At 36.8% G+C, this 25,071-nt stretch overlaps 3 protein-coding genes across 6 annotated transcripts in view; 2 read left to right on the forward strand and 1 right to left on the reverse strand.

Moving 5' to 3' along the window:
• Nucleotides 1-5,838: 5,838 nt before the first annotated feature.
• The window catches only part of LOC125779230 (uncharacterized), a 101,649-nt gene continuing 82,416 nt past the window's right edge, over nt 5,839-25,071 (reverse strand). The window contains exons 2-5 of one of the 4 annotated variants that reach the window (XM_049459859.1): nt 13,396-13,662; nt 12,926-13,156; nt 12,684-12,864; nt 5,839-12,623 (exon numbers count right to left, since the gene is read on the reverse strand). In XM_049459859.1, coding sequence (XP_049315816.1) covers nt 5,956-8,988 — 3,033 coding nt within the window. In that variant the 5' untranslated portion in view covers nt 8,989-12,623; nt 12,684-12,864; nt 12,926-13,156; nt 13,396-13,662 and the 3' untranslated portion in view covers nt 5,839-5,955. The other 3 variants (XM_049459857.1, XM_049459858.1, XM_049459860.1) reach the window with 3 other exon arrangements.
• The window catches only part of LOC105224714 (fatty acyl-CoA reductase wat), an 86,273-nt gene continuing 75,956 nt past the window's right edge, over nt 14,755-25,071 (forward strand). Inside the window, exon 1 of the mRNA XM_049459866.1 lies at nt 14,755-14,842. The gene's annotated coding sequence lies outside the window, so the exon portion shown is untranslated. The remainder of the gene's footprint in view (nt 14,843-25,071) is intronic.
• LOC125779231 (tigger transposable element-derived protein 2-like) lies at nt 14,886-18,813 on the forward strand. The gene is made up of 2 exons (XM_049459869.1): nt 14,886-15,490; nt 15,551-18,813. Exon 2 carries the CDS (start codon nt 15,823-15,825, stop codon nt 16,906-16,908), a length of 1,086 nt encoding a protein of 361 aa, XP_049315826.1. The 5' UTR covers nt 14,886-15,490; nt 15,551-15,822; the 3' UTR covers nt 16,909-18,813.

Consider the following 25,071-nt stretch of genomic DNA (forward strand, 5'->3'; position numbering starts at 1 on the left):
TGATAGAAAACAAACCTTATGATTGTATTATTACAAATACTGAACATGTAAGAAACATTGAAGAACTAAAAGCAGGATTAATTTTACTAAGTAACTTTCAAGGAAATTTAACTATAAGTGTATAAAATCTCACCTTTTAGGCCACTCACACTTTCCTTTAAAGAAAAACCAAAATGCACCAATTCCGCAAATCGTTATAGACCTTTTATTTGTATACAGTTCAAATTTGAAAACAGCCGGTTTAAAAAATGTTAAATGAAATGATGAAAATTATTACAAATGACTTTAAATGAAAACTTTATAAAAAATATATAGATGCGGGTAGTGAACGGGAACCGGGATGCTGCGAAAAGCGATGCTGCGTGATCGACGTCGTATCAACGAAAGGTGCGCGAGCTGCTTTCTCTATTCCTTTTGTTCTAATTAGACTGCAGTAAGTCATCGCGTTTGGGTGCATGTGCGTATATGTGTGTTAATGTGTGGTGTTCTCTCGCGTGATGAGGTGAATAGTCGATTCGGTGTGATGAATTAATGCAGATGTGATGCGACGTCGCTACTCATTTAGCCAATAAGTAATAATGTAACGAGACATTTAAGTGGATCATTTATTGTAAAATTTTTTAATGAAACAATAAAAATTAACAATTTAAATTTTACTGCCATCGAAGCTCACAGCCTGAGACCATTGCCAGCATTAATCCATAATTCAAATTCTCGATCCGAGTACGAAGAAGTACTATCTCTAAAGTTTATGAGAGATCTTAATATAAAAAATATAAAAAAAATTAGCTCTCTAAATTTACTAGTCAAGTCTAGTATGCTAACTCACTTCGGTATTTTGGTCGTTGTTATAATCATAATTATAACTCTTAAAATTCGGACACGAAAAATTGCTGAAATCACTATTCAAAACGCGGAAGCGATTTATATGCCGACAAGAAAAGTAGCAAAACATAAAAGTCTTAACGACATACCATACTTTTAAAGACCAATCGGGGACGATTGGAATTTCGGAGGGAGGAGTTAACACAACATAAATTCATATAAATTCGCTGACAACAATGTCTGCACAATTAGGAGTCAACTTACAGTTGAGACTCCTATTGCAATCTTAGCTCAATGGAATGCGCTATACGCGCATCCGTTCTCCCAATTATTAGGTAGGTGAGCGAAACACGCGCAAACCTAATTTTGAGGACTAGGCACTTATAGGGCTCGAGCTAAGCTTGATGGTGGCTTGCAATAGAATTAAGTTTTCAGTTTGGAATAAAAAATCAAAGTAAGCACATAGAGCTGCCAAGAAAAACTCATCGTTTTATTTTATGTTATATACGAACTAGTCCCTCAGTTTTTAAGATATCGTTTTGAAATTTCGTAAACGTCATTTTCTCTTCAAGAAGCTGCTCGTTTGTCGGAACTGTCGATATCGGACCACTATTACATATAACTGCCATACAAACTAAATAATCGGAATCAAGTTCTTGTATGTAAAACTCTTGTATTTTACAAGATATATTCACGAAATTTGGTATAGATTATTTTCTAAGGCAACAATGTAATCTCCGAAGAAATTGTTCAGATCCATTAACTATAGCATTTAGCTGCTGTGTGGAAAACTTTCGCATTTGACGTGGTATCTTCACGAAATTTGATATGGTTAATATATTTATGGTAGAGTTAATTATAATTTTGCCAAATGATGGGTGGTCGAAAATATTTCTTATCTTTGATTTCATATTTCCTTAGTCATCACCACCTATAAATCCAAATTATATGGGAAATTGAATTAACGTTCGAATGGTGCTCGCCTTTTTCAATTTTGTTCATTCACGAACTATTCATTATTAGCTATAACACAATTATAGCTGCCCTTTAAGATTTTACAGGCATCTTCATAATCTTATATATAAAAGTAAGTTTGGTTTTTGTCTGTTCGCTATAGCTGACTAAACCGTTGCATGCAACGAAGAATGGTCTGAACCACTTTGAAGGGAATCGAAAGAGGATGGTTTGTAAAAAAAAATCAGAAAATGTTCATTTTTAACCGACTTAGGAGCGTAAATTCAAAAAACTTCATTACTTACTTATAACAGAGCATGTTGTTTAACATTTAGCTAAGCTGCTACACACTGATATTCTTCTTCTTCTTTACTGGCGTAGACACCACTTACGCGGTTATAGCCGAGTTAACAACAGCGCGCCAGCTATTTCTTCTTTCCCCAACGTGGCGCCAATTGGAAATGCCAAGCGAAGCCAGTTCTTCTCCACCTGGTCTTTACAACAGAGTGGAGGTCTTCCTTTTCCTCTGCTTTCCCCAGTGGGTATTGCGTCGAATACTTTTAGAGCCGGAGTTTTTTCGTCCATACGAACGACATGTCCTATTCAGCGCAGCCCCTGTCTCTTGATTCATACAGCTCATCGTTCCATCGAATGCGATATTCGCTGTGGCTAACGCGCAAGAGACCATAAATCTTTCGCAGAAACTTTCTCTCGAAAACTCCTAAGGCTAACTCATCAGATCAGATGTTGTCATCGTCATGCCTCTGCCCCATGTAGCTGGACGGGAATAATCAGTGACTTATAGAGTTTGGTTTTTGATCGTCGAGAGAGGACTTTACTTCTCAATTGCCTACTTAGTCTGCAGAAACACCTCTTGGCAAGAGTAATCCTGCGTTGGGTTTCCAGGCTGACATTGTTGGTGGTGTTTACGCTGGTTCCAAGATAGACGAAATTATCTACAACTTCAAAGTTATGACTGTCAACAGAGACGTGAGAGCCAAGTCGCGAGTGCGACGACTGTTTGTTTGATGACAGGAGATATGTAATATTGCCCTCGTTTACTACCAGACCCATTTGCTTTGCTTCCTTATTTAACCTGGAGAAAGCAGAATTCACGGCCCGGATGTTGAGGCCTATGGTGTCGATATCATCACAATACGTCAGCAACACTCATAGAAGGTTGTGCCTGCTCGATAAAGTTTTGCAGCTGTCGATCAGCCTCAACCCATTTGTAGATTTTTCCTTGTAGAGGCTGAATTTACCTACCGTAGTGCCAAAGACACCTTCTTTGCCCACCCTGGCGTTAAAGTCGCCAAGCACGAATTTGACATCGTTGGGGGGCAGCTCTCATAAGTGCGCTCCAAGCACTCATAAAAGGCATCGTTGGTCACATCGTCCTTCTCTTCCGTCGGGGCGTGGGCGCAAATAAGCGATAAGTTGAAGAACCTCGCTTTGATGCGAATTGTGGCTAGACGTTCATTCACCGGAGTGAATGATAGTACTCGGCGACGGAATTTTTCTCCCACCACGAATCCCACACCAAACTTGTGCTCCTTTATATGGCCACTGTAGTAAATGCCACAAGGACCTACTTGTCTCTGTCCTTGTCCCGTCCATCGCATTTCGTGGACGGCGGTGATATTACCATTTGTTTCTACGAGGACATCAACTAGCTGTGCAGCCGCACCTTCCCAATTAAGGGACCGGACATTCCAGGTGCATTCCCTCAATTCGTAGTCCTTATTTCGTTTGCCATGGTCGTCATCAAAAGGGGTGTCTCTCTTCCGAGGCTGTTTACGCATTTTAGTGGGGGTGTTTTTTTACGTGACTGGTCTTAAACCCAGCGCACAACACTATGCAGGGGATGTTTCGCCTTCTCACTTTAGCTCGCCTTCAAAGGGATGTTCTTAGGCTACCCAGAGGATACTTGGTCAAAGACCGGAAGTCGTGAGCTGCTTGAATCATATGTAAAAGAACCGTTTCTGGCCACTCGCAAGTGAATGACGATCAGAGAACTTTCCTCACTTCCGTGAACTTCTACACAAGACCCCATCCTCCAGTTTTTTTCTAGTTTGGGAAAAATATAGTCATTCAAAATTTGTTTTACGTTTTCTTGTGCGGCGCGGTGAGCACGATTATGTTCTGTATTATGATTTCAAGATGGTCATTTGGATCGAATAAGTATATCAGTCACAAATTTCTTGGCATACTTAAAACTGGTATTTGGAAATAATTTTACTTGATCGTGCTGGATGTAGGCTAGAATATGCAGACTGCAATGGATTGCATTCACTATGTTGGTGTTGACAAGGTTTTGAATAATTCCTAAAATATTGTGTCTTGTTCTATTTCCAAATATAATAAAAGCTCGTTTAGATGGATTCTTCTTCTATAATAATTTGGTTTTTGAAACAATTTATGGGTTTTTCAACCGCCTGTATGGTATAGGTTAATGACTGTTCACTATGGATCGTTGCATTATCAGAATTGGGGTCTTGTTCCACCATATTATCTGCCCAATGATACTCTCATATTAGCATCATAAAGGCTTTTTAAAACCCAGTTTACGTCTGTTTAAAGCAGTAATGTCCAAATCACTGTATCTTTTTGACACTTACCACTTCCACTTATGTATTTTAAATAAAACGCGCGGTTAATGTTTAAAGTAGGTTTACTCAGACCTTTTAACGTTTACAAGGTTTTGATTAAATATACTTATTCAAATCGCAGGCGACGGCGGGGAAGCGAGAAGTAGGCGGCGATGCGTGTACGTCGTTTGTAGGTCAAAACGAGACTGCATTAACTTTTTAGGTGACCCCCTTTTCACCAGTGTGGTATGTGTTTGCGTGTGTGGATGTCCTCTCGCGTGTGGGTAGTGTTGATATGTGGGTCTTGTGGAATGTAGCTTCGGTGTGTGTGGTGTATTGATGTTGGTGGTGTATTCGTGTAGTGGCATTAGGGGGGGCGGCTTATCTCATTTAGCCATCCCGGCCCCCCTAGGCGAATATTCAGCCTAGCAATCTTTGCAGTTGCTGGAGTGTGGCCACTACGTTGCTGAGTCCAGTAGCGGGGCGATGCTGTGGCGCTTTTGGACGACGCCTGGTTGGTGCAACATAGTGCGGACGCCATTGATGGGGCTCAGGCCGGGCTGCAGTGGTTCGACGTCGTACCGTCCGGCTTGCTTGCCTGGATCTACCCGTGCTTGAGGCAGCTGGCCGACCTACATCGCGTCGTGGGGTCCTGTGCAGCAGCGTGTGATGTGGTCTGCCACACGTGTGGCATAAGTCGGAAGAAGCACACTCCTGCGTCTCATGCGTGTGCGACAGGCAGTTGAGGCAGTGCTCATGTGCCTGGGCAACACGCTGTCGTTGTGCCGGTGTTAGCTCCTTAAAGAGCCCACAGTGTTGCAGTCGATGTTTCCGGCGACATAGCGGGCATCGGATGCGACGCGGCTCGACTTGAGCGGATGGCGCTGATGGGGCTGCTCGTGAGCCACTACCAGAAGCGGCAGTCGATACCGCAGCATTGGTTGAGCGGGGCGGAGGAGTAGGCCCAATACGTGCCCCGTTGCTGGCCGACCGAACAGTTGGAGTTGGAATTGTAGGCATGTCCACGTCCATCTTGAACTCTGTAAGAAATTATATTTGAATATACATGGTAGTATATAAATAGAATGTGTGATTGTGCCACGTTATGTGGCATGACTGGGTCGTCGTATTGACCGACGATTCTTTTGTTATTTTTATTTTTATTGTTATTGTTAACGGTTGGTTGCGGGTTGCGATTTTATTGATTTATTTTCATTTGCGTTACGGCATTATGTTCGAATTGTTTAGTATCGGATTTTCGTTATTATCCGCGGTTGGTAGAAAGCATAATTTGACCAGCGGTCTGGTGAGTATTTCGCTTTGAGTACGGAGATCAACGACGCGAATGTGACCGTCTGAGCCATAATGGAGCTTTTCTATACGGCCAAGTCGAAACTCGGTAGGTGGGAGACAATCGTCGTTAATAAGTACACAATCTCCAAGCTTTGGCGCATTTTCTGATGTTTTCCATCGATACCTCTTGTGGAGGTCCTTTAAATAGTCTTCTTTCCATCTGCGACTGAAATTATGATGGAGAATTTTAATTCTTTCCCATGGATTTAATAAGGATAGCGACTCCACGCCTGGCTCAGGTGTGGCCAGAATGGGTGCTCCTTTGAGAAAGTGCCCTGGTGCCCTGGGCTGTGAGATCTGAGGGATCTTGCGAGAGTGTTGTTAGTGGCCGTGAATTGAGAACGGCTTCAATGCGGATTAATAGTGTTGTAAATTCTTCGTAATTAAATTTGTAGTTTCCAGCTACTTTTTTTAAGTGGGATTTGAAGCTTTTTACAGCTGATTCCCATAAACCACCCATATGAGGAGCTCTTGGGGGGATGAATTGCCAATTAATGCCTTGGGGGGCGTACTTTTGTACAATCTCAGGGGAGACTTGTTTAATAAAGTCCACAAACTGTTTTTCTGTGGCTCTTTGAGCTCCGATAAAGGTTTTTCCATTGTCGCTCTTAAGTTTGGACGGAAAACCGCGTCGTCCGACGAAACGAGCAAATGCCGCGAGAAAAGCCTCTTTTGTCAGATTAGTACATAGCTCGAGGTGCACTGCTTTTGTCGTGAAACAGACAAAGACAGCCACGTAGCCTTTCATTGGGGTAGGAGACCTTAGCATGGATGCCTTTATCTGAAAAGGCCCAGCAAAATCAACACCTGTGATAGTGAAAGGCAGAGCGAAGTTGCAGCGTTCCGGTGGAAGTGCTGCCGTAATCTGCGTCCTCGTCTTCTGTTTATGCATAGTGCAGATCTTGCACATGAAAATGCACTTTTTTATTTGAGGCTTAAGTCGGGGAATATAAAACTCTTGGCGGATTATATATTGCATTAGGCGATGTTCCGCGTGCAACATTAGTATATGTATATACTTGAGTAGCAATGTTGCAAGTCGAGACTTTTCTGGTATTATTAGAGGATGGCGTTCGTTATATGTCAGGCTTGAGTTAGCAAGCCGACCATTAGCACGAAGCAGACCTTTCGTATCCAGAAATGGATTTAGTACTAAGAGTGAGCTCTTTTTGTCAATCGGCTTCGATTCTCTTAATAGTGACATCTCGCAGCTGAAGTGGCGCGACTGAGTATAAGTGATAAGAGCGACCTTTGCCTTTTCTAGGTCTAGGTGCGTCAACGTATCGCATGGGAAATTATGTGATCCCTTAACTTTGCTTTTGAGTTGTTCTATGAATTTGAACATATAAGCGACTACTCTGAGCGCTTTTGGAAACGAGGAAAATCGTTCAAGGATGTCGGCATCATCCAATAATGTGTGAAAGGTGGCGATTTTTCGACCTTCTGGGGCGATAATGTTGCGCATGGGGGATTGTGGCCAAGAATCAGGAGATTCTATCAACCATCGGGGGCCATTCCACCAGAGGGTGGTAGTGGCAAGGTGCAGTGGCTTGCACCCTCTTGTACCTAGATCGTCAGGATTATCAGCACTGGCTACGTGACGCCAAGTGGCTGATCCCACTAGGTCAAGAATTTGAGACGTTCGGTTAGAAATATACGTCTTCCATGCATGTGGTGGTTTTTCCAACCAGGCTAGTACAATTTCGGAATCGGACCACATATAGAGTTTGCATTTTGTCATATTCAAATGCATTTGCACCATGGCTACTAATTTTGAAAGTAGTAGTGCGCCACATAACTCAAGTCGTGGGAGACTTATAGTTTTTAAAGGTGCCACCTTTGCTTTTGCTACTAATAAGTGGCTTGTGGTCGTGGTGCCACTTTGCGTGCGCACATAGATAGTAGCGCAGTATGCCTTTTCTGAGGCGTCACAAAAGCCATGTAATTCGACTTTGTGTTCGGGGGAGTAGTTTACCCATCGTGGAATTTGAATCTGAGAAATGTCCTTCAGATTGTTTGCGAACTGGGACCATTTTTCTAAGCGAAGAGGTTTCACTTGTTCGTCCCAGTCGGTTCCATCTAGCCATAATTCTTGTATTAAGACGTTCGCTTGGATCATAATTGGCGAAAGCCATCCTGCGGGGTCGAAAAGTTTTGCCACCGAGGATAGAATCTGTCTTTTTGTGATGGCTGATAATGCGGATATGGACTCTGTCGTGTATGAGAACTGGTCCGATATCGCATTCCATTGGATGCCTAAAGTTTTTGTTGTGCTTTCCTTTTCGAATTTAAGGAAATTAGTATCTAATAGATTTTCTTTAGGTATGTCCTTTAAAATATTAGGGTGGTTCGCCGTTATCTTTTTCAACGGAAACCCTGCTGTATTGAGCGCTTTTGTCACTTGTGCTAGTGACTCGTATGCCTGTGGAAGATTGTGGCTTCCGGACAGAATGTCGTCTACATACGTTTGTGTTTTCAACACTTGTGTTGCCAGAGGAAATTCTGACTTTGTGTCTTCTGCCAGTTCGTGGAGTGTACGAATGGCGAGGTATGGGGCACAGTTTACGCCAAAGGTAACTGTTTTTAATTTAAAGTCGCGTAGTGGACTATTGGGAGATTTTCGGAAAATAATTCGCTGAAAATCTTGATCATCATCATGTACGACTATTTGTCGATACATTTTCTCAACATCCCCATTGAAAACATATTTGTATATACGCCAATTTAGTATGAGGAGCATTAAATCTGGCTGAAGCGCGGGTCCCGTAAATAAAATGTCATTTAGGGAATTCCCCGAACTTGATGATTTTGATGCATTAAAGACAACTCTTACCTTTGTGGTTTTTTTGTCTGGCTTTATTACTGCATGATGTGGCAGGTAAAAAGAATTGTATTTACTCTTTATAATTTTTTCGCCAGGGCTGACTTTTTCCATGTGATTTAAATGGAGGTATTCTTCTAAAACCCTATCGTATTCTGGTTTTAGCTCGCCTTTTTTAAGTAGGTTTTTTTCCATACTTAAAAACTGTTGGATAGCAGAGGTACGAGAATGACCTAAGGCGAGTGTGTGGGGAAATTCTGGCTTTAGTGGTAGTCGTACGACGTACCGGCCATTATCTAATCGAGTAGTTGTGGATTTGTAAAAATCCTCACAATATCGATCTTCTGGGGTTGTGATTGATATGGGGGGGAGTTCTTCTAACTCCCAAAACTTCCTGAGTTGTGTATTGAGGTATTCGTTTGAGATTTCCTCAACTTGAGTTGTCATTGTTGTGACTGGTTCCGCAACCAGTCCGCTTAGGACCCATCCGAAAATGGTATTTTGCGCCAGAAGTGTTTTTGTAATTTTCTCAACACCCTCGAGAATAATTTGAGGTATGAGATCGCTGCCTAATAGAATATCTATTTGAGCGGGAGTGTTGCAGTTGGGGTCTGCTAACTTAAGGTGTGAAACCTTTTGCTAATGCTTGCTATTTATATGATAGCTTGGAAGCATGTTTGTTAGTTGCGGTAAGACAATAGCTTCTGCTTGTATGCGCTTATCCGCTTGGGGGGAAATAAGGGTAATGGGGCAGATTTTGTTTGAGTTTTGTACTACTCTTCCGCCCATTCCCGTAATTTCAAAATTAGCTAGTTTTGTTGGCAGTTGTAGCCTACTTTGTGCCCTTGACGCTATAAAAGATCGTTGAGATCCTTGGTCTATTAAGGCCCTAAGTTTAAACAGTTCCCCTCGGTGCTCGATGGAGACCACTGCTGTGGGTAATAATACACTACTTTGGTTTTCGCTGTGTAGCGTCTGAGTTTTTAAAGCCTTTGAGCAGCATGGTGCTTCTTGGCAATTTTCCGAATTTTGTAAGTCGGGATTAGCTGTTGTAACTAATCCTGCAGCTCTTTTAACATTAGCGTTATTTTGAGCTAAGCTGGAAAAATTTGTAATGTGAAGCATTGAGTTATGTCGTTTATGGCAATAAACGCAATTAAATTTGCTTTCGCAATCTTTGAGCGCATGCGCATGAGACAAACAATTGGTACAAAGTTTTTTTGTTCTTACGAAATTGTTTCTTTCGTTAATGTTTAGTTTTTTAAATTTCTCGCAAGTTTTAAGTTTATGCCCTCTTTTACATAGTTCGCATGACGTATGTTTTCCCTGTTCGGATGTGAACGTTTGTGTTTTGTTAAAAATTATGTTTGATTTGTTTTTGCTTCTAGCTTGGGGTCTATTTAAGCTTTTATTTTGGTCGTGTTTAATGTTCTTTTTCTTGATTATTTTTTCTTCTAACCTTTCCGCAATTTCATATTGGGTGGTGAGAAAATCTTTCATTTGTTGCCACGTTGGGCACTTTTTTCGTGATGAGAGCGATTGCTCCCATAGAAGTAACGACTTTTCTGGTAATGCAGCGGTGCAAATGTTTACCAGAATTGGGTCCCAGCTGTCTGTGGGAATATTTAGTGTCGATAGAACCGACAAACAATTAGAAACAGTGGATTGTAGTGTTACAAATTCTTCACTTGTTTCTTTCTTGATTTTAGGCAAGTTTAATAGTGTCGTTACTTGTTTATCGACCAGTATTCTTTCATTTTCGTATCTAGCTTTTAGAGCTTCCCAAGCCAAATTGAAATTATCGTCCTTAAGAGCGAACTGTTTTACTATTATGCCTGCTTGACCTTTAGTTTTGTATCGGAGGTGATACAATTTTTGCGCTTGTGATAATTGAGGATGGTTTATGTATACGGCCGTGAATATGTCCCGGAAGGACGGCCATTCTTCATAACCTCCGTAAAAGCGGGCAACTCGAGTTGGATGCCTGAACTTGCCTCTTGATATTGTTGCATTTGTGGCAGCTCTACTCTCGGATGTGGAGTAGGTGCAATTGCTTTTATTAGCTTTAATTGATCGGAGATCATAGCTTTTGTTTCTTCGTACTGGTCTAAGCAGTGTTCATAAATATCGTAAGCCGATGATTTAAAATTATGAGGCAAGTCTGAATCGTCAGATTCTAGTATGGCGTCATGAGCCGCTTGGAGGCGAGTCCAAAAATTTTTAAGATTTTGGCTTTTTATTTCTAATAACGATCCCGAGTTTTCGTGAATCGGTGAAGCGGCAAATCTAGTGCAGTATCGTAATAAACTGTCACTTTGTGAAATATATTTAACAACCTGTTTTGAGCGTTTAGCTTCTGCAGGTGTATTTTGATTAGTGTCGTTGTTAACCATTTTTGCGAAATAATATTATTTATTTATTTTATTTTAGCTTTAAGTTTGAAAATATCCGCACTTTTACTTTATTACCACCTTTTACGTCCTTATGTTAGTATTTAGGTACACCCTAATACTTTGACTTGTGTGTTTGTAAGTATGTATGTGCTTATGAAGGTTTTGTGTAATTGAGAACTCTCTGAGGAGATCAATGCGCTATGTACATAAGTATGCACGAACTGTTAGTGTGCTTATGAGCATGGTATAGAGGAGTAGGGAAAGTCCCATTCACCATAGAAAAAGAGCCATTCACAGTCCTTAAGCTACCCCTCAAGTGTACTTTTACAATAACAACATCATGGCCACCTCTGGTGAATAAGGGTGGCGAGAGGTTAAAACGGGTTGCAGAAAGCGAAAATGCTATAATATTAAATTATAAATTTATAGTACTATATTTGTACATTTATAAATACTATTTTAAATTTTTGTTATAGAGTAAAGATTTTAGCTGTCATAACAAAAATTAATTATACCTTCATGATATAGATAAATATGCTACATATTTTTAAGCATTTTAGTTAACTTATTCATGGACAAAATGGAAATTATATTTGATAATGAGTGGACCATAAGAGATAACTATTGTGAAAAATTTGATATTACATACCATAACAATTCGTCTGAACAGTAAAACACATTTTTTTATTGTAAGATAAATCAAGAGATAATTATAATAGCCATGTTTTCTATATTTTAATTATAAATTTTTGTAATCACAAACTACGTACACGTTTTAAATGTCAGAATTTAGCTATACGCCGGCGATCAGGAATCCTACTCATTCCCAAATGGAGTGTTTGATTATCCTAACAGATTTACCACACTATTTTTTAGTTCGAAGCTAAGTTTTTAAATAAAAAGGATTCTTAAAGAAATTATTTTTTGAATTTGCAATATCTATATAGTAGTAAAAAGTAGTTTAAATTAGCTCACGCAACACTATTTTGCCATGCTCAGTAGTATATAGGCATAGTATTTAAAAAAATAAATGATTGTTCGAAATATATTCCGTTTGAAGTTATTCAAATCGATAATAACTTGTTTGGCCCAATTAAAAATACAACTCAAATTCCTTAACTTTTAATAGCGGCTCATTATTAGCCAAATTACATTTATTTGTTTTTTAAAGTTTAAATATCAATATAAGCCAAATTACATTTATTTGTTTTTTAAAGTTTAAATATCAACTTCCACACCATTCATAATCGACCATAATTCACTAGATGTAAAGACGAATTGTAATTCGCGTAGATGCAAATGTTTCTTTTTCAAATCGCTGCTTAGTCACCAACGCTGCCAACTTTCATTTGATGAATGTTGTTTATTATTTGCGTAGTTCATCCCGATGTTCTATCGGTTTTGGTGGAGCTGGTTCACCCCACTCCCCAATTCGGCATCATGATATTGCGCAGCACGATATGGTCATAATTCTCATGGTACTTGCTCTTCCATGGATTGTACACCAAAATTCTACAACCACGGTATGTTGGAGGGAACGACATCGGTAATATATTCGTGAACTTGGCTTTCAATAAGAAGGTAGGATCACAACACATGTCTTAATGACGGTATCCCCACCATTTTTCATCTTTACGCATAACACGATGAAACCAGTCAATTAATTCGCTCAACTGGTAACGCTTTGGTCTGCAAGGTGGGTGTTTAGCTATTAGAAAGTATGTAAATTCAATTTTGCTCAAAACCTACCCAACAGCCTGATAAACCCTGCTGGTCAGGGATACCGGGATTCTAAGCGCAATTTACAATAGGTTATGCAACATCCGAATGTGCTCACCGTAGTATTTGCTCTTCAAAAAGTTGCTTCCACCCTCAAGCACAAAGCTCATTGGTTTGGGACTAGCGTTCTACACCAGCTCCTTTGCTGATTCTATAAAGAATTTAAAAAATACATGGTAAATCTTTTGATATAAAGTTTAATTTTAGCTTACCTAGCAATGCGATGAGCATCTTACACGAGAACGCCATTGAATTTAAAATTTTGTCTCGAATTCACGACCAACTAATTTGATAACTACATTTGAGTACTTCACAGCATCGCGTATCGCTTTTTCATCTCTTAAATCATAAAATTGTAACAGCACCAGACCCATTACGCAGCAATATTAACGTGGCCATGTTTGGTTATTTCGTACTTTTATTGGAATAAAATCGCAGCCGATCTGTTGTTTATCGTCCCATGAAAATTGTAAACACTTTTTATAGATTCAAATAACTAAATAAACCATCGCAAAAGATTTAACCATGAAATAAACTAAAACAAATTATCTTTGCAAAAACCTTCGTTACGATGGCAAAAATGTAAATATGGCTGTGAATGAGCATAATCTAGACCCCACTATTCGGCATGGTTGCTTATTTGTTCGTAAAATTTTTCTGTGGTGAACATTTATTGACTTACCACAGTTAAAAAGAGGCATAAATAAAAAACTTAATTTTTCATGTATTTGCTCATATTGTTCTCATCTTTAAGAATATATATTAAAATAAAACGATTTTCTTTTGAAAATATATTAAACTTTTACATATAACCAATATTTTTGGGACAACTTTTCCATAAATTTTAAGAAAATAACACAATGCAACCATTTTCCGGTTGAAAGTCGGCCATCTTGGATTCAAATAGAAACTCAACCCCGGACTACACTTGGCGTTTCTACAGTGGCACCTCTCAGCTGTGCCTTTGTTTACATAACATCAGCTGATAGTGACCTTACTCCTCCTCTACCTAGCTTATGAGTATGCTTTGTTCGTAAGCAATTGAGAGCTCGTTAGAGAGATCAATTTGCTTTTATACGCAATCCAGCTTGTTCTTGTTTGTCAAAGAACAAGAGGTATTGCCGAATAAATGCTAATGTGGAATTTAAAAGAATTTGTATGTTTACATGTACACAAACATATGTTTGAACGTATATTGTTTAAATTTATAATTTTTTTTGTATACCCGAGCTTTTGGTATGGGTGTGTTCACAAACTTATGAATATTGTGTGAAACTGATTTTTTGTATTCATTGCAATAAACGTATTATGTGAATTTGACTTTACTGGATTGTTTAATTACTTAAGGAATATAATGATCACCCTTTTATAAAAATTATTTAATATGTAACATACATATAGTGCCCAGTGTAGGGTATAAATTCGAAGGTGGTCTCTATGAAGAAAATGAGCGCGAAAACGGATTCGGTAAACCAGAAGTTTTCCGTATAATACAGAGATGGGCAAATGAAATGTATGGATGTATTGGTAACCGCGAGCGTAAAGTGGCTACCATGGGACAAAGAACATTTGCAGTCAGTTGATTAACAAACAACAGCGAAGCAACATCGTGCGCCGCTTGATTGTTTTATGATACTATTTATGCGCGTACCTTCAGAATAATTAAAATAAAAAAATATTTAATTTTTTGACTATTTTGACTACCTATGTTACCTCGTTGCTGTCTGCAGCGCAACTGGCAGGAAAATCAATTCATTATCCCACAATGCAAAACTGGTTTTTTCGCTCTCAATAGCGACTGAAATAAGATCGTAAGAATACGTGTGCTGAGAGTAACTGCTCATGTGAGTCAAAACGCCCATCTATGGTATAATATGACTTCTAGTATGTACTTAGTATGTAAAGAAATATATATTCACCAGGTTGAGATGCATATATGTATGTATGTAAGTCTGGATTTTTTTGTCGTGCTTTTTATGTTATACTTTTAATGTTTGCCTTCGCTTACTAACTTTAAGCAATCCTGCTTATTACTTGATTAAGTATAAGAGGTATTGCCGGATACCAGTGCAAGTAAATTCTTAATATTTATTTTGTTGGAAAGTTTATTGTGTTTAGAATACACGAACGTAAGCATACTTATTTAGGCATTCAATTTATGATTTATTATGTGCAAATGTGTGTATACAAATACTGTAGTATCTCGATAGACCGGACACCCTTTAGTCCGGACACCTCTATAATCCGGACATTGCTACTATCCGGACAGTTTTATATTTTTTACTCTTTAATCCGGACGCTACAAAAAATGCAGACTTTTGTTTCTCTTTTCGCTTTGCTGTTATGACTTTTTACTTTGCGTTGTGAGTTTTTGCTGCAGCACTTCGAAGAATATCGGTACTTTAACGAAAAAATGTGCGTATATATGTACTACATACGTCCTTAATGTATTGCCAATTAAGGTGTATTTATTCCAAGAATAACATTATTCTCCACACGGCGGTGCACCGTTTGTTTATTCATAGTTCGTGAAGTGGCACAGTGACTGGACTTGCACTCAATTTCTTTGTTATTAAAATGAGCGGCAGACAAATAAATAAAAGAGCTCATAAAACCCTATCTATTCAGAAAAAATGTGAAATATTAGATCGCCTTGATAAAGGAAAATCAATTAGATACGTTGCAGAACAATTTCGTGTAACAAAATCTACTGTATTTGACATAAAAAAGAAACGTGATGCTATCGGAAAGTATACGTACAACTGGACGGAAACCAGGTTAGTTAAATTGGAATCAATTTTGGTTTCCAAATTTAATAACTTAGTGGTATTTCTCAGAAAAAAGGCAGACCATGAGACTAGGAGAACATCCGGATATGGAGAAGGCCTTAATGACTTGGTTTGGATTCAACACAAAGCAAAATATTTCTATAATCAAATAACTGGCAAAAATGATTTTGGGGCAAGTTTGTGGTGGATTTCAAATTTTAAAGCACGACATGGCATACGGACATTAAAAATTTGTGGTGAAAAAGTAAGCAGTGATGTTTCTGCAGTGAAACCATTCAGGCAAAAATTAAAATCTATTATAGAAGAAATGGACCAAGACCATGACCAGATTTATAATGCAGATGAATCGGCAGCCTTTTGGAAAGTTATTCCACGCGCAAGAAAAATATGCATCTGGTCGAAAAATTTCCAAGGATCGCGTAACTTTTATGCCTTGTTGCAATGCATCTGGCACACATAAGCTACGCCTTTTGGTAATAGGGAAATCAATTAATCCACGATCATTTAAAAATTGCAATGTGCCTCTAACTTATAAAGCAACTAAAAAAGGTTGGATGTCAACGTTCTTATTTACTGAATGGTACAGGAAATATTTTATACCGGATGTAAAAATTTTTTTGCAAGACAATAATAGACCATTAAAAGCTATTTTACTAATCGACAATGCTCCATGCCACCCACGATCAGAAGATATTGACATAGACACTAATTTTCGAATTGTCTTCCTTCCACCCAATTGCACAGCAATCATACACCCTTTAGATCAAAATTTAATTCAAAATGTTAAAGTGTCTTACAGAAAACAACTTTTGAATTATCTTCTAATTGATAATACAGATATTGGAATTGCATTAAAAAACTTTACGCTACGAAATTGCGTCACACTTTTAAACAATGCGTGGTTAGGTATATCACAGCAGAATATTGTACGCAGTTGGAACCAGTTGTTGTGTAGTGACCGACAAGAATGGATGGAGGAAGATTTGATACCTCTGGCTCAACTTACAGCCGCTAATTCAGACATGAATGAAATTCATACCATCATCGCTTCAATAAATCTGGACGCTCAAGTTGATACTCAAACCATAAATGACTGGGCCACTGGAAGAGATGAATTCGAATACGATTTTTCTGATCGGGAAATTGTGCGGTCTGTGTTAGAAAACGATAATATTCAGGAAAATGGTTCTGACTCTGACTATAGCATAGTTGAAGTGGAAAATAAAATCAGTAGTAGTGAAGGAAAATGTATATTTTCCAAAGCGATTCAGTGGGCAGAACAAATTGACGCTTCGGCTGTGAACATTTTAACTTTAAAACGCTTAAAGGAAACTGCGGATAAAATGTTTATAGAAAACTCTAAACAGACCAAAATTGATACTTTTTTTCAAATGCATAACAATTAAAAGTATCCATGTTTACATAAAATTTTAATAAAAACTGAATTTGAATCAAAAATGTATGTTAATTGTGTCAAATTTCTTTCCCGAAAATAACCATTAAAAAAAATATCTATAATCCGGACACCCCCGTTATCCGGACGACCCCCAACATCAAGGGTGTCCGATCTATCGAGATACTACTGTATGTAAGTATAAACTGGAATATTACCGTGCGATTCTGTAACGTGAGACAGTCTCAAGTCTCTAAATTTGAGATTTTGAGTTAGAGACAATTTTTGAGACTTGAGACGATTTTGCTATTCTGTAAGTGACAGTCACAAAATCTATTACATTTCATCATTCAGAGATGTTTTTACACTTCAATGGAAATAAATATGCCGATAACAAATATTAAATTTTCTATAACATCGTCAAAAAACATAGTTATCAATAAAAATAAGAATATATGTTGACTTTGTTTCATAATATTTACGAAATTTATGTTAAATTGATTTATTTTTAACCTTTTCGTGTTTGAGCTGCTTACAACTGATAAAAATACGACAATCGATTAATATCTATGATGATCTCTATTCAGTATATTCAAAATGGCAGACAAGAGCTCTTTTTAGTTTTGTGACCGGCTAACTACCAGGTCTCAATATTTTGAGACTAACGCTAGAGACTGTTTAGCGAATAGTAACTAGTCTCAAATTGAGACTTTGCCTCAAAATGTCTCAAATAGAGACTAGAGACTGGTTACAGAATCCCGCTATTAGTCATACATATTTGCACACTTGCATATTAAATTAAGATGAACATAATACGCTCACTTGGTACTCCGTATATGCATGTGCATATATTGCCTTAATTACTCCTTCCTGTGCTCCAGCTGGCTACCTCCTTGTGCTGTTGTTTTGTTGTATGTATATTTGTTTTAATATTCGCGCCCGTTTGTTTCGCTTTTGTTTGTTTTATTGGTGTTTTAGTTTTTTCGCGTCCGATTTGAGTTTTAGCTAATTGTTTTGATTTTGATTTTCGCGTTTAAAACTTTTAGCATGCATATGACTTTGGTATACTATATATGTATGTATGTACATATGCATCTGTTTCACTGCAGATTTTCGCGATCAAGTTTTGTTGCATTTATGTACTCTTTGTTTGTATGTTGTTTCTTCTTTGTTTGCTGACTTTTATTTGTATAGTCAGGAATTTGACCATAATATGTGAATTTGTCAATTTGTGTTTTTAACGTTTCTATGGATTTAGTTTGTCTGTCACTGCATTATTTAAATATACATAAGTATGTATTTTTTTTCTCAGCACTTTTTTATTTTGTTTACGCCTTTGTTTTTGTAATATTTATGAATTGTTTTTTTCCAATGTTCTTACTTCAATCACTAGCACTTGATATGAAGTAAATAATAAAAATAAAACTTGGTTGATTTTAATTAAATTCATATTTTTTTTTTTAGATCGGAAAATTAGTACCATGGACGAATCTATTTTATTGTCCGTAACTGTATATGTTAATACATATATTTAGTGTGTCAGAAACTGTTTACTTTTTATTACCGCACTCTTGGTTATATTGTGTATACGTATGAGAGTATATATGTTTTTTTTTATTATTAATTTTTTTTTTATTAACACTGTTTTTGTCACCACATGTTTGTTCTGTTTTATTTTGTATTTCTTAGAGTTTAGCTTTGTTTAAAATCCAAAAGTGCCATTCTGTATGGCTCGAAGGACCATGATTATTTTTTTTTTTTTTTTATAAACAAAAATACATTTATTTAAAATAAAAGATCATAATTTAAAACATTTTTTTAATTAATTTCTTATTACAATTATTTTACGATTTTTATATGATAACTTATTGATTTTTTTAATTTTTATTTAAACTAATTTTATTTAAAAAAGTTTGGAACTTAAAAACTTCTCATCAAAAAAATTTAAGAAAACTCGAAAAAATTAAAAAAAAATTTATAAATACCATAAAAAATTAAATAATTAAAAAAATTAATTTAATAAAAAAATAAATAAATAAAACTAAACAAATTAAAAAATTAATAATTCCTAATAAAAAATTATTAATAAAAAATTATTAATAAAAAATTATTAATTTTTACTAATATTTAGTTTATAAAACACTGAAGAAAATTAAAAGAAGTTACAAAACTTAATAAGTCCCAAAAAAAATATTTAATTATTTCAGAAAAACGCTTCAAAATTTGTATATTAACTAAAATTAAGTAAACAAAAATCTAAAAAAAATTGAGAAATCAATAGATTCGAAAAATAAATCAATTAATGAATTGGAAAAACATTAAAAGTAGTTTATTTACTAAAAAATTAGAAAAATCATTCAATTATGATAAAAAATTACATAGTTAATTAAGAACAATTCCTGAAACTATTTTTTAATAAATTTTTCATAATTATGTTTGGCATTTTTATTAGATATTAGACTCTAAAAATAAATAAATTATTTAATTGGAAAAATTATTAAAAAATAATTTAATTACAAAAATAATATAAAATTATTTAATACTGACAAAATAATTACTTAATTAATTAACAAACTTTAAGAAATAAAAAAAAAATTTATTACAGTTTCGTGGCTTAAAATTGCAAATATTTAAAAAAATTTAATTAATTTTTTTTAGGTGGCATTAAAAAAAATACATTATTACTAATTTATAAATATACATACATATAAAATAGAAAAACACGAATTTCTTAAAGCTATCATAAGCTTGTCTAAAGCTGCGTCAAAATCTGAGCTAAATTTTATAAATTATTATATTTCAAGAAATTAATTAAGCACTTTTAAGTAATTTATAAATTTCTATACAAATTATAAAAGCGCTACTTTCATAAAGTTCTAAAAAGTTCTGCTAAAGCTTCGTCAAAGTTTTCGATTCAGACACTTGCTTGTCGTCGTAAAACCGGAATTATAAACTCTAGTGCATTTTTATAATTTATAAATAAATATAAAATATAAAAGCAACAGTTTATAACTTTGAATAACAACTACTATTTATCCGCATCCGCGTTTAGACCGCAGATTCGGCAAACTCCACTCGCCCGCCCAGCCGCACATTCATCTGGGGTTGGGCACGACTGATCACCTCGTTTACGCTCATCACCAATAGCGCTAAGCCGTTCAAGCCGTTCCGCGGTTGTTCGGCGGGCTGATTCGGAATCAGCTGATTCGGAACCTGCTGAAACGGTCGCATCTCGAGTTCATCCGGATGCACCAAATTTGTTCACCCGACGACCTACGTATAACCATGCAAATGAAGCAGATAATGATAAGGACGATGATAACCAAAACTATTAAAGTAATCAATTCAATCAACATTTCCATTTTTGCTGCCTATTATTATTATTATATTTTTTTTCTTTCGAATTCAAATTTAAGCCTGCGCCCTCTCCACACTTTCCTTGTTGTTATTATTTTTATTGTTATTGTTAACGGTTGGTTGCGGGTTGCGATTTTATTGATTTATTTTCATTTGCGTTACGGCATTATGTTCGGATTGTTTAGTATCGGATTTTCGTTATTATCCGCGGTTGGTAGAAAGCATAATTTGACCAGCGGTCTGGTGAGTATTCCGCTTTGAGTACGGAGATCAACGACGCGGATGTGACCGTCTGAGCCATAATGGAGCTTTTCTATACGGCCAAGTCGCCACTCGGTAGGTGGGAGACAATCGTCGTTAATAAGTACACAATCTCCAAGCTTTGGCGCATTTTCTGATGTTTTCTATCGATACCTCTTGTGGAGGTCCTTTAAATAGTCTTCTTTCCATCTGCGACTGAAATTATGATGGAGAATTTTAATTCTTTCCCATCGATTTAATAAGGATAGCGACTCCACGCCTGGCTCAGGTGTGGCCAGAATGGGTGCTCCTTTGAGAAAGTGCCCTGGTGCCCTGGGCTGTGAGATCTGAGGGATCTTGCGAGAGTGTTGTTAGTGGCCGTGAATTGAGAACGGCTTCAATGCGGATTAATAGTGTTGTAAATTCTTCGTAATTAAATTTGTAGTTTCCAGCTACTTTTTTTAAGTGGGATTTGAAGCTTTTTACAGCTGATTCCCATAAACCACCCATATGAGGAGCTCTTGGGGGGATGAATTGCCAATTAATGCCTTGGGGGGCGTACTTTTGTACAATCTCAGGGGAGACTTGTTTAATAAAGTCCACAAACTGTTTTTCTGTGGCTCTTTGAGCTCCGATATGTTGTTCTTTTGTTTTTGAAAATATTATCACATCATCTACATAGACATAGCAGCTTTTACCTATTTGTTGCCTAAGGACGTCATCTATAGCCCTCTGGAATATGCTAGAAGCATTTTTTAAGCCAAATGGCGGTCTACAGAACTCATACTTCCCGTTGCTTACAGAAAATGCTGTTTTCTCTTTATCTCGTTCTGCTAGTACAAGACCCATGTTGAACAATATCGACACTACATTTGGAATTGAATATTTATCATCAATTGTTACTTCATTTAATTTTCGAAAATCTACCACCAAGCGTTTCTTCTTGTTACCTACCACATCAAAACCTTTTTTGTCCACTACCCATATTGGGTTGTTATAGGGAGATCTAGAGGGCCTAATAATGACATTACATAAAAGTTCCTTTATTTCATTTTTCACAAAATCTCCTACACCTAAAGGATAAGGGTAAAACTTACAATATATAGGATCTTCATGTTTTGTACGAATAGTTGCAACGATATTTGTATTATATGGTAAATATTTATTTGCTTCTGCAAATGCATTTGATCGTTTCTTGATCATTTTTAAAAACTCTCCCTTCACTTCAAGAGGTATGCTATTGTGTTGAATTTCTATAATGTTTATGTCTCCACATTCAGTAAATAATAACTTTTCTTTTCCAAAGTTATGTGTAATTTCACCATCTTTTAGTAAGTCAAGCCCAATTATCGCATCAAAACTGATCAGGGTAGGTAAAATAAAAAGGTCAGAATTTATTCCGAATAAATTTATTGTACATTTCTTAATTACTTTGGTCGAACCATGAATTGATTTTACTAAAAATGGTTTAGCTAATGGTACAATCCTCTTTAGTTCCTTAAAGGGCTTGATGTAACTTTTCGAAGTCCCTGTATCTACTAACATTTTAATAACCTTTTTTTTAGCTCTTATTGTTCTGCTAATTCAAGGTAGCAGGGTTCTTTCCCTAAAAAATTTATCTCTCCTTCAATGTCATTAATTTCATTCTCTGCTACGTTGTCGTAAGAAATTTTATTAACATTATCTTGCGTAATGTGATTTCTTCTTTGAAATTTAGGCCCAGTACTCCTATCAAAATCTGATCTGCGTTTAGCATGCTGTCCTTGGTTACTAGTTTTTTGAGAAAATTGTCTTTGTCTAAACCCTTGAAAATTATTTGAATTGGTTTCGTGACGGAATCGAGACGTTGATGGGTCTACATCCTTTGATTCCAATTTCTCCTGCCCACCCTTGTGAATAAAAGTATTATTTCTTTGGTTATTGTAATGAGTTTGATAATTCGGGTTTTTATGGGCTTTAGAATATTCTAATTGATTAGTGTTGTATTCAAGAGACCTTCCTTCGGATGGTTGACTCCTTCTATTGTCGTCAAAACGCTTCGAAAAATACGCCGCGAACATATAACGTTCATGATTTGCCTCTAGTTCTTGGGCAAGTGCTAAAGCAGTCGGTAAGTCAGCTGGTCTTATAGAAAATAAAATATCGCAAATGGGTTTTCTTAAACCGGAAATAAACACGCGTAACGCATCCGTTCTGCATTTTTCATTTATTGAATTTGCTAGGTGACCCTCGTAAGTCATTAAAGTCTTATTAGTAAGCAAGTGTAAGCTTTCTCTCCACTTCATCGTAAAATTTTACAACCGTCAGACTCCCTTGCCTTAAGGTACTAAGTTCCTGCTCGATCAAATAAACTGGTCGTTTATCCGCATAGGTAAAGTCAAGTCTAGCTATTATGGCTTTAAAATTTAACACGGTGTTAAAAGAATCTAGAATACTGTCTGCGGAACCTCTAATCTTATTTGTAATTATTGCGATCGCTTGGTAGTGTTTAGCACTTCCGTCGTACCTTTCATATAATCTGTACGCTGTGTGCGCCGCTTGCCTCCACCACACATAATGTTCTTGTTTGCCGTCAAATTCAGGTAAAGATTTTGCAAGATCGAGCGTTTCATCACATTGCACATTCCCTACAATTCTAACTTCCTCAAAGTATTCTATGTTTTCAGTCCGTGTATTAGCAAACTGTTTTATCATTTCATCCAACTTTTTATCAAAATCTTCCTTTTGTACTTTTAATGCAGCTGATATCGCTGCAGTAAAAATAGCTGTCAGTTCATTAGTATTCATATTTATTTCGTTTTTATCTTTTAAAACTAATGTATCAAAAAGGTTAGCTAATTGAAGGTCACACATCAACTTGAAGTTAAACACGTGGTTTCAAACGAAATAAAAATTTTCATATAAATATTTTAAAGAGAAACTAGCTGGCCCCGCAGCCGTTGTCCTGCGTGAAATTATGTGTTTTGAAATGAAAATAAAGTTGAATTTATCATTTCATTTTTTTTTTCAATGTAACGCAGCTTGATAAACAAAATTTTTTGGTTTCTGTTCCGGTGTACAGAAAAGATTGCTTTCCAACTCGTGTGCACGCCACGTATATCTGGCCGTGTGAAAAACATAGAATTTCCAAACTTATTGCACACACTATGCGACTATCCTTGTGTCCTGTTGAGTGTCATCTCAAATGCAATTTTCGCTGGAAACTGAAATGGCAAATCGTTGGAACTCAAAGAAATTCGTTGAATCAAGCATTCAGCCCTTTGTATTCGATAGCTGCGTCACAATCAGTCGGGTTCCATTACATAGTTTCGGCGCTTGCAGATTGCAAAACATAATAACGACAGATCAAACTTTGAGACGCAAATGATGCGGTGGCATACCAAGCCTCTCCAAAGAATTTAGAAACTCCACTGGATAATTCACGGCGACGTCTTCAATGGCAAGACGATCGGTCGATTTGTATGAGCGCAAGTCTTTCGGAATTTGACTTTGAATCTTCCAGTTTAAGTCAAGAACATCTGTATTTTTTGGCAGTTAATATTGCGCGTGCATTTAAGGAATCATAGTTAAGATAATTTGGCCAATGTCCGAAGATTGGTGATGAGTTCATCTTTCGTTAATTGATAAACCACAGATGAAATTGATATCAAACCACCGGAAGCATCAACCGGAATTGACCCATTTCCAATTTTTAGCGAATACGATGTAAAATGTCTTCGACAATGTCATTTTTGTTCGTATCTCATAATTGACGCGGATTTAAAGGCTGATATGGTGAAATGATTATCGCGAAAAGTGTGGGAACTTCAGTGGCATTCGAAGTAGCTATCGCATCGTCCAACATTTGTTTCCACTGATTATCGTGTTCCAGCAATTGTAATTGCACACACCATACCATTCACAGTACGCAATACGCCGCGTACATTAATCAGTAGCAACCGAAGGTAGAAGCAATCATCGTTTTTTGGGTGGGTTGTGTAAATTCATCCTAATGCATTAGTTGAGAACACACCTGAATGTCCATCTACTGTTCGGTCTTGCTTTCAGCGTAACTATTTCTTCGACGATGCATTCCATGAATGCAAGGTATTTTCAAATAGAGCAATGTTCTCGTAAGCGGATCACTGACGAAAGTTGAGAAAAAAACTCGTCAATGTTAGTTTTGTTGTTGGCGGTGTTACCACCGGCTGTAATGTATTCTCTGGGCTGAAATAAACTCTTTGGCCAATCTCCATATTAACTGCGAGACACACAACAATCGGAAACCGTTCATGAATTGCAAAAGTAAATATCCTACAAAGCGCTTTATTGCAGTTCACGTATGGACCGTATCGTTTAAGACCATTAAGCGCCATGTTGCTTCCCTTGGTGACGTACTTACAAACGTATTTTATAGATTACACCAAACTGCAATACTAAACATTGATATGAGTTTAGAATGTGAATTAGACAACAGTGGAGAATATAGTACGATCCATATGTTGTCAACTTCGATATTCACTACTCTAAGTTGTATGGTCGTCTGATGAGCTACGACGATCCATCATTTCCAGTTTGCGATTCCAAAAGAAAAGCAAGC

This window comes from Bactrocera dorsalis, chromosome 6 (genome assembly GCF_023373825.1).
Source record: "Bactrocera dorsalis isolate Fly_Bdor chromosome 6, ASM2337382v1, whole genome shotgun sequence".
In the NCBI taxonomy this organism is placed as follows: Eukaryota; Metazoa; Arthropoda; class Insecta; order Diptera; family Tephritidae; genus Bactrocera; species Bactrocera dorsalis.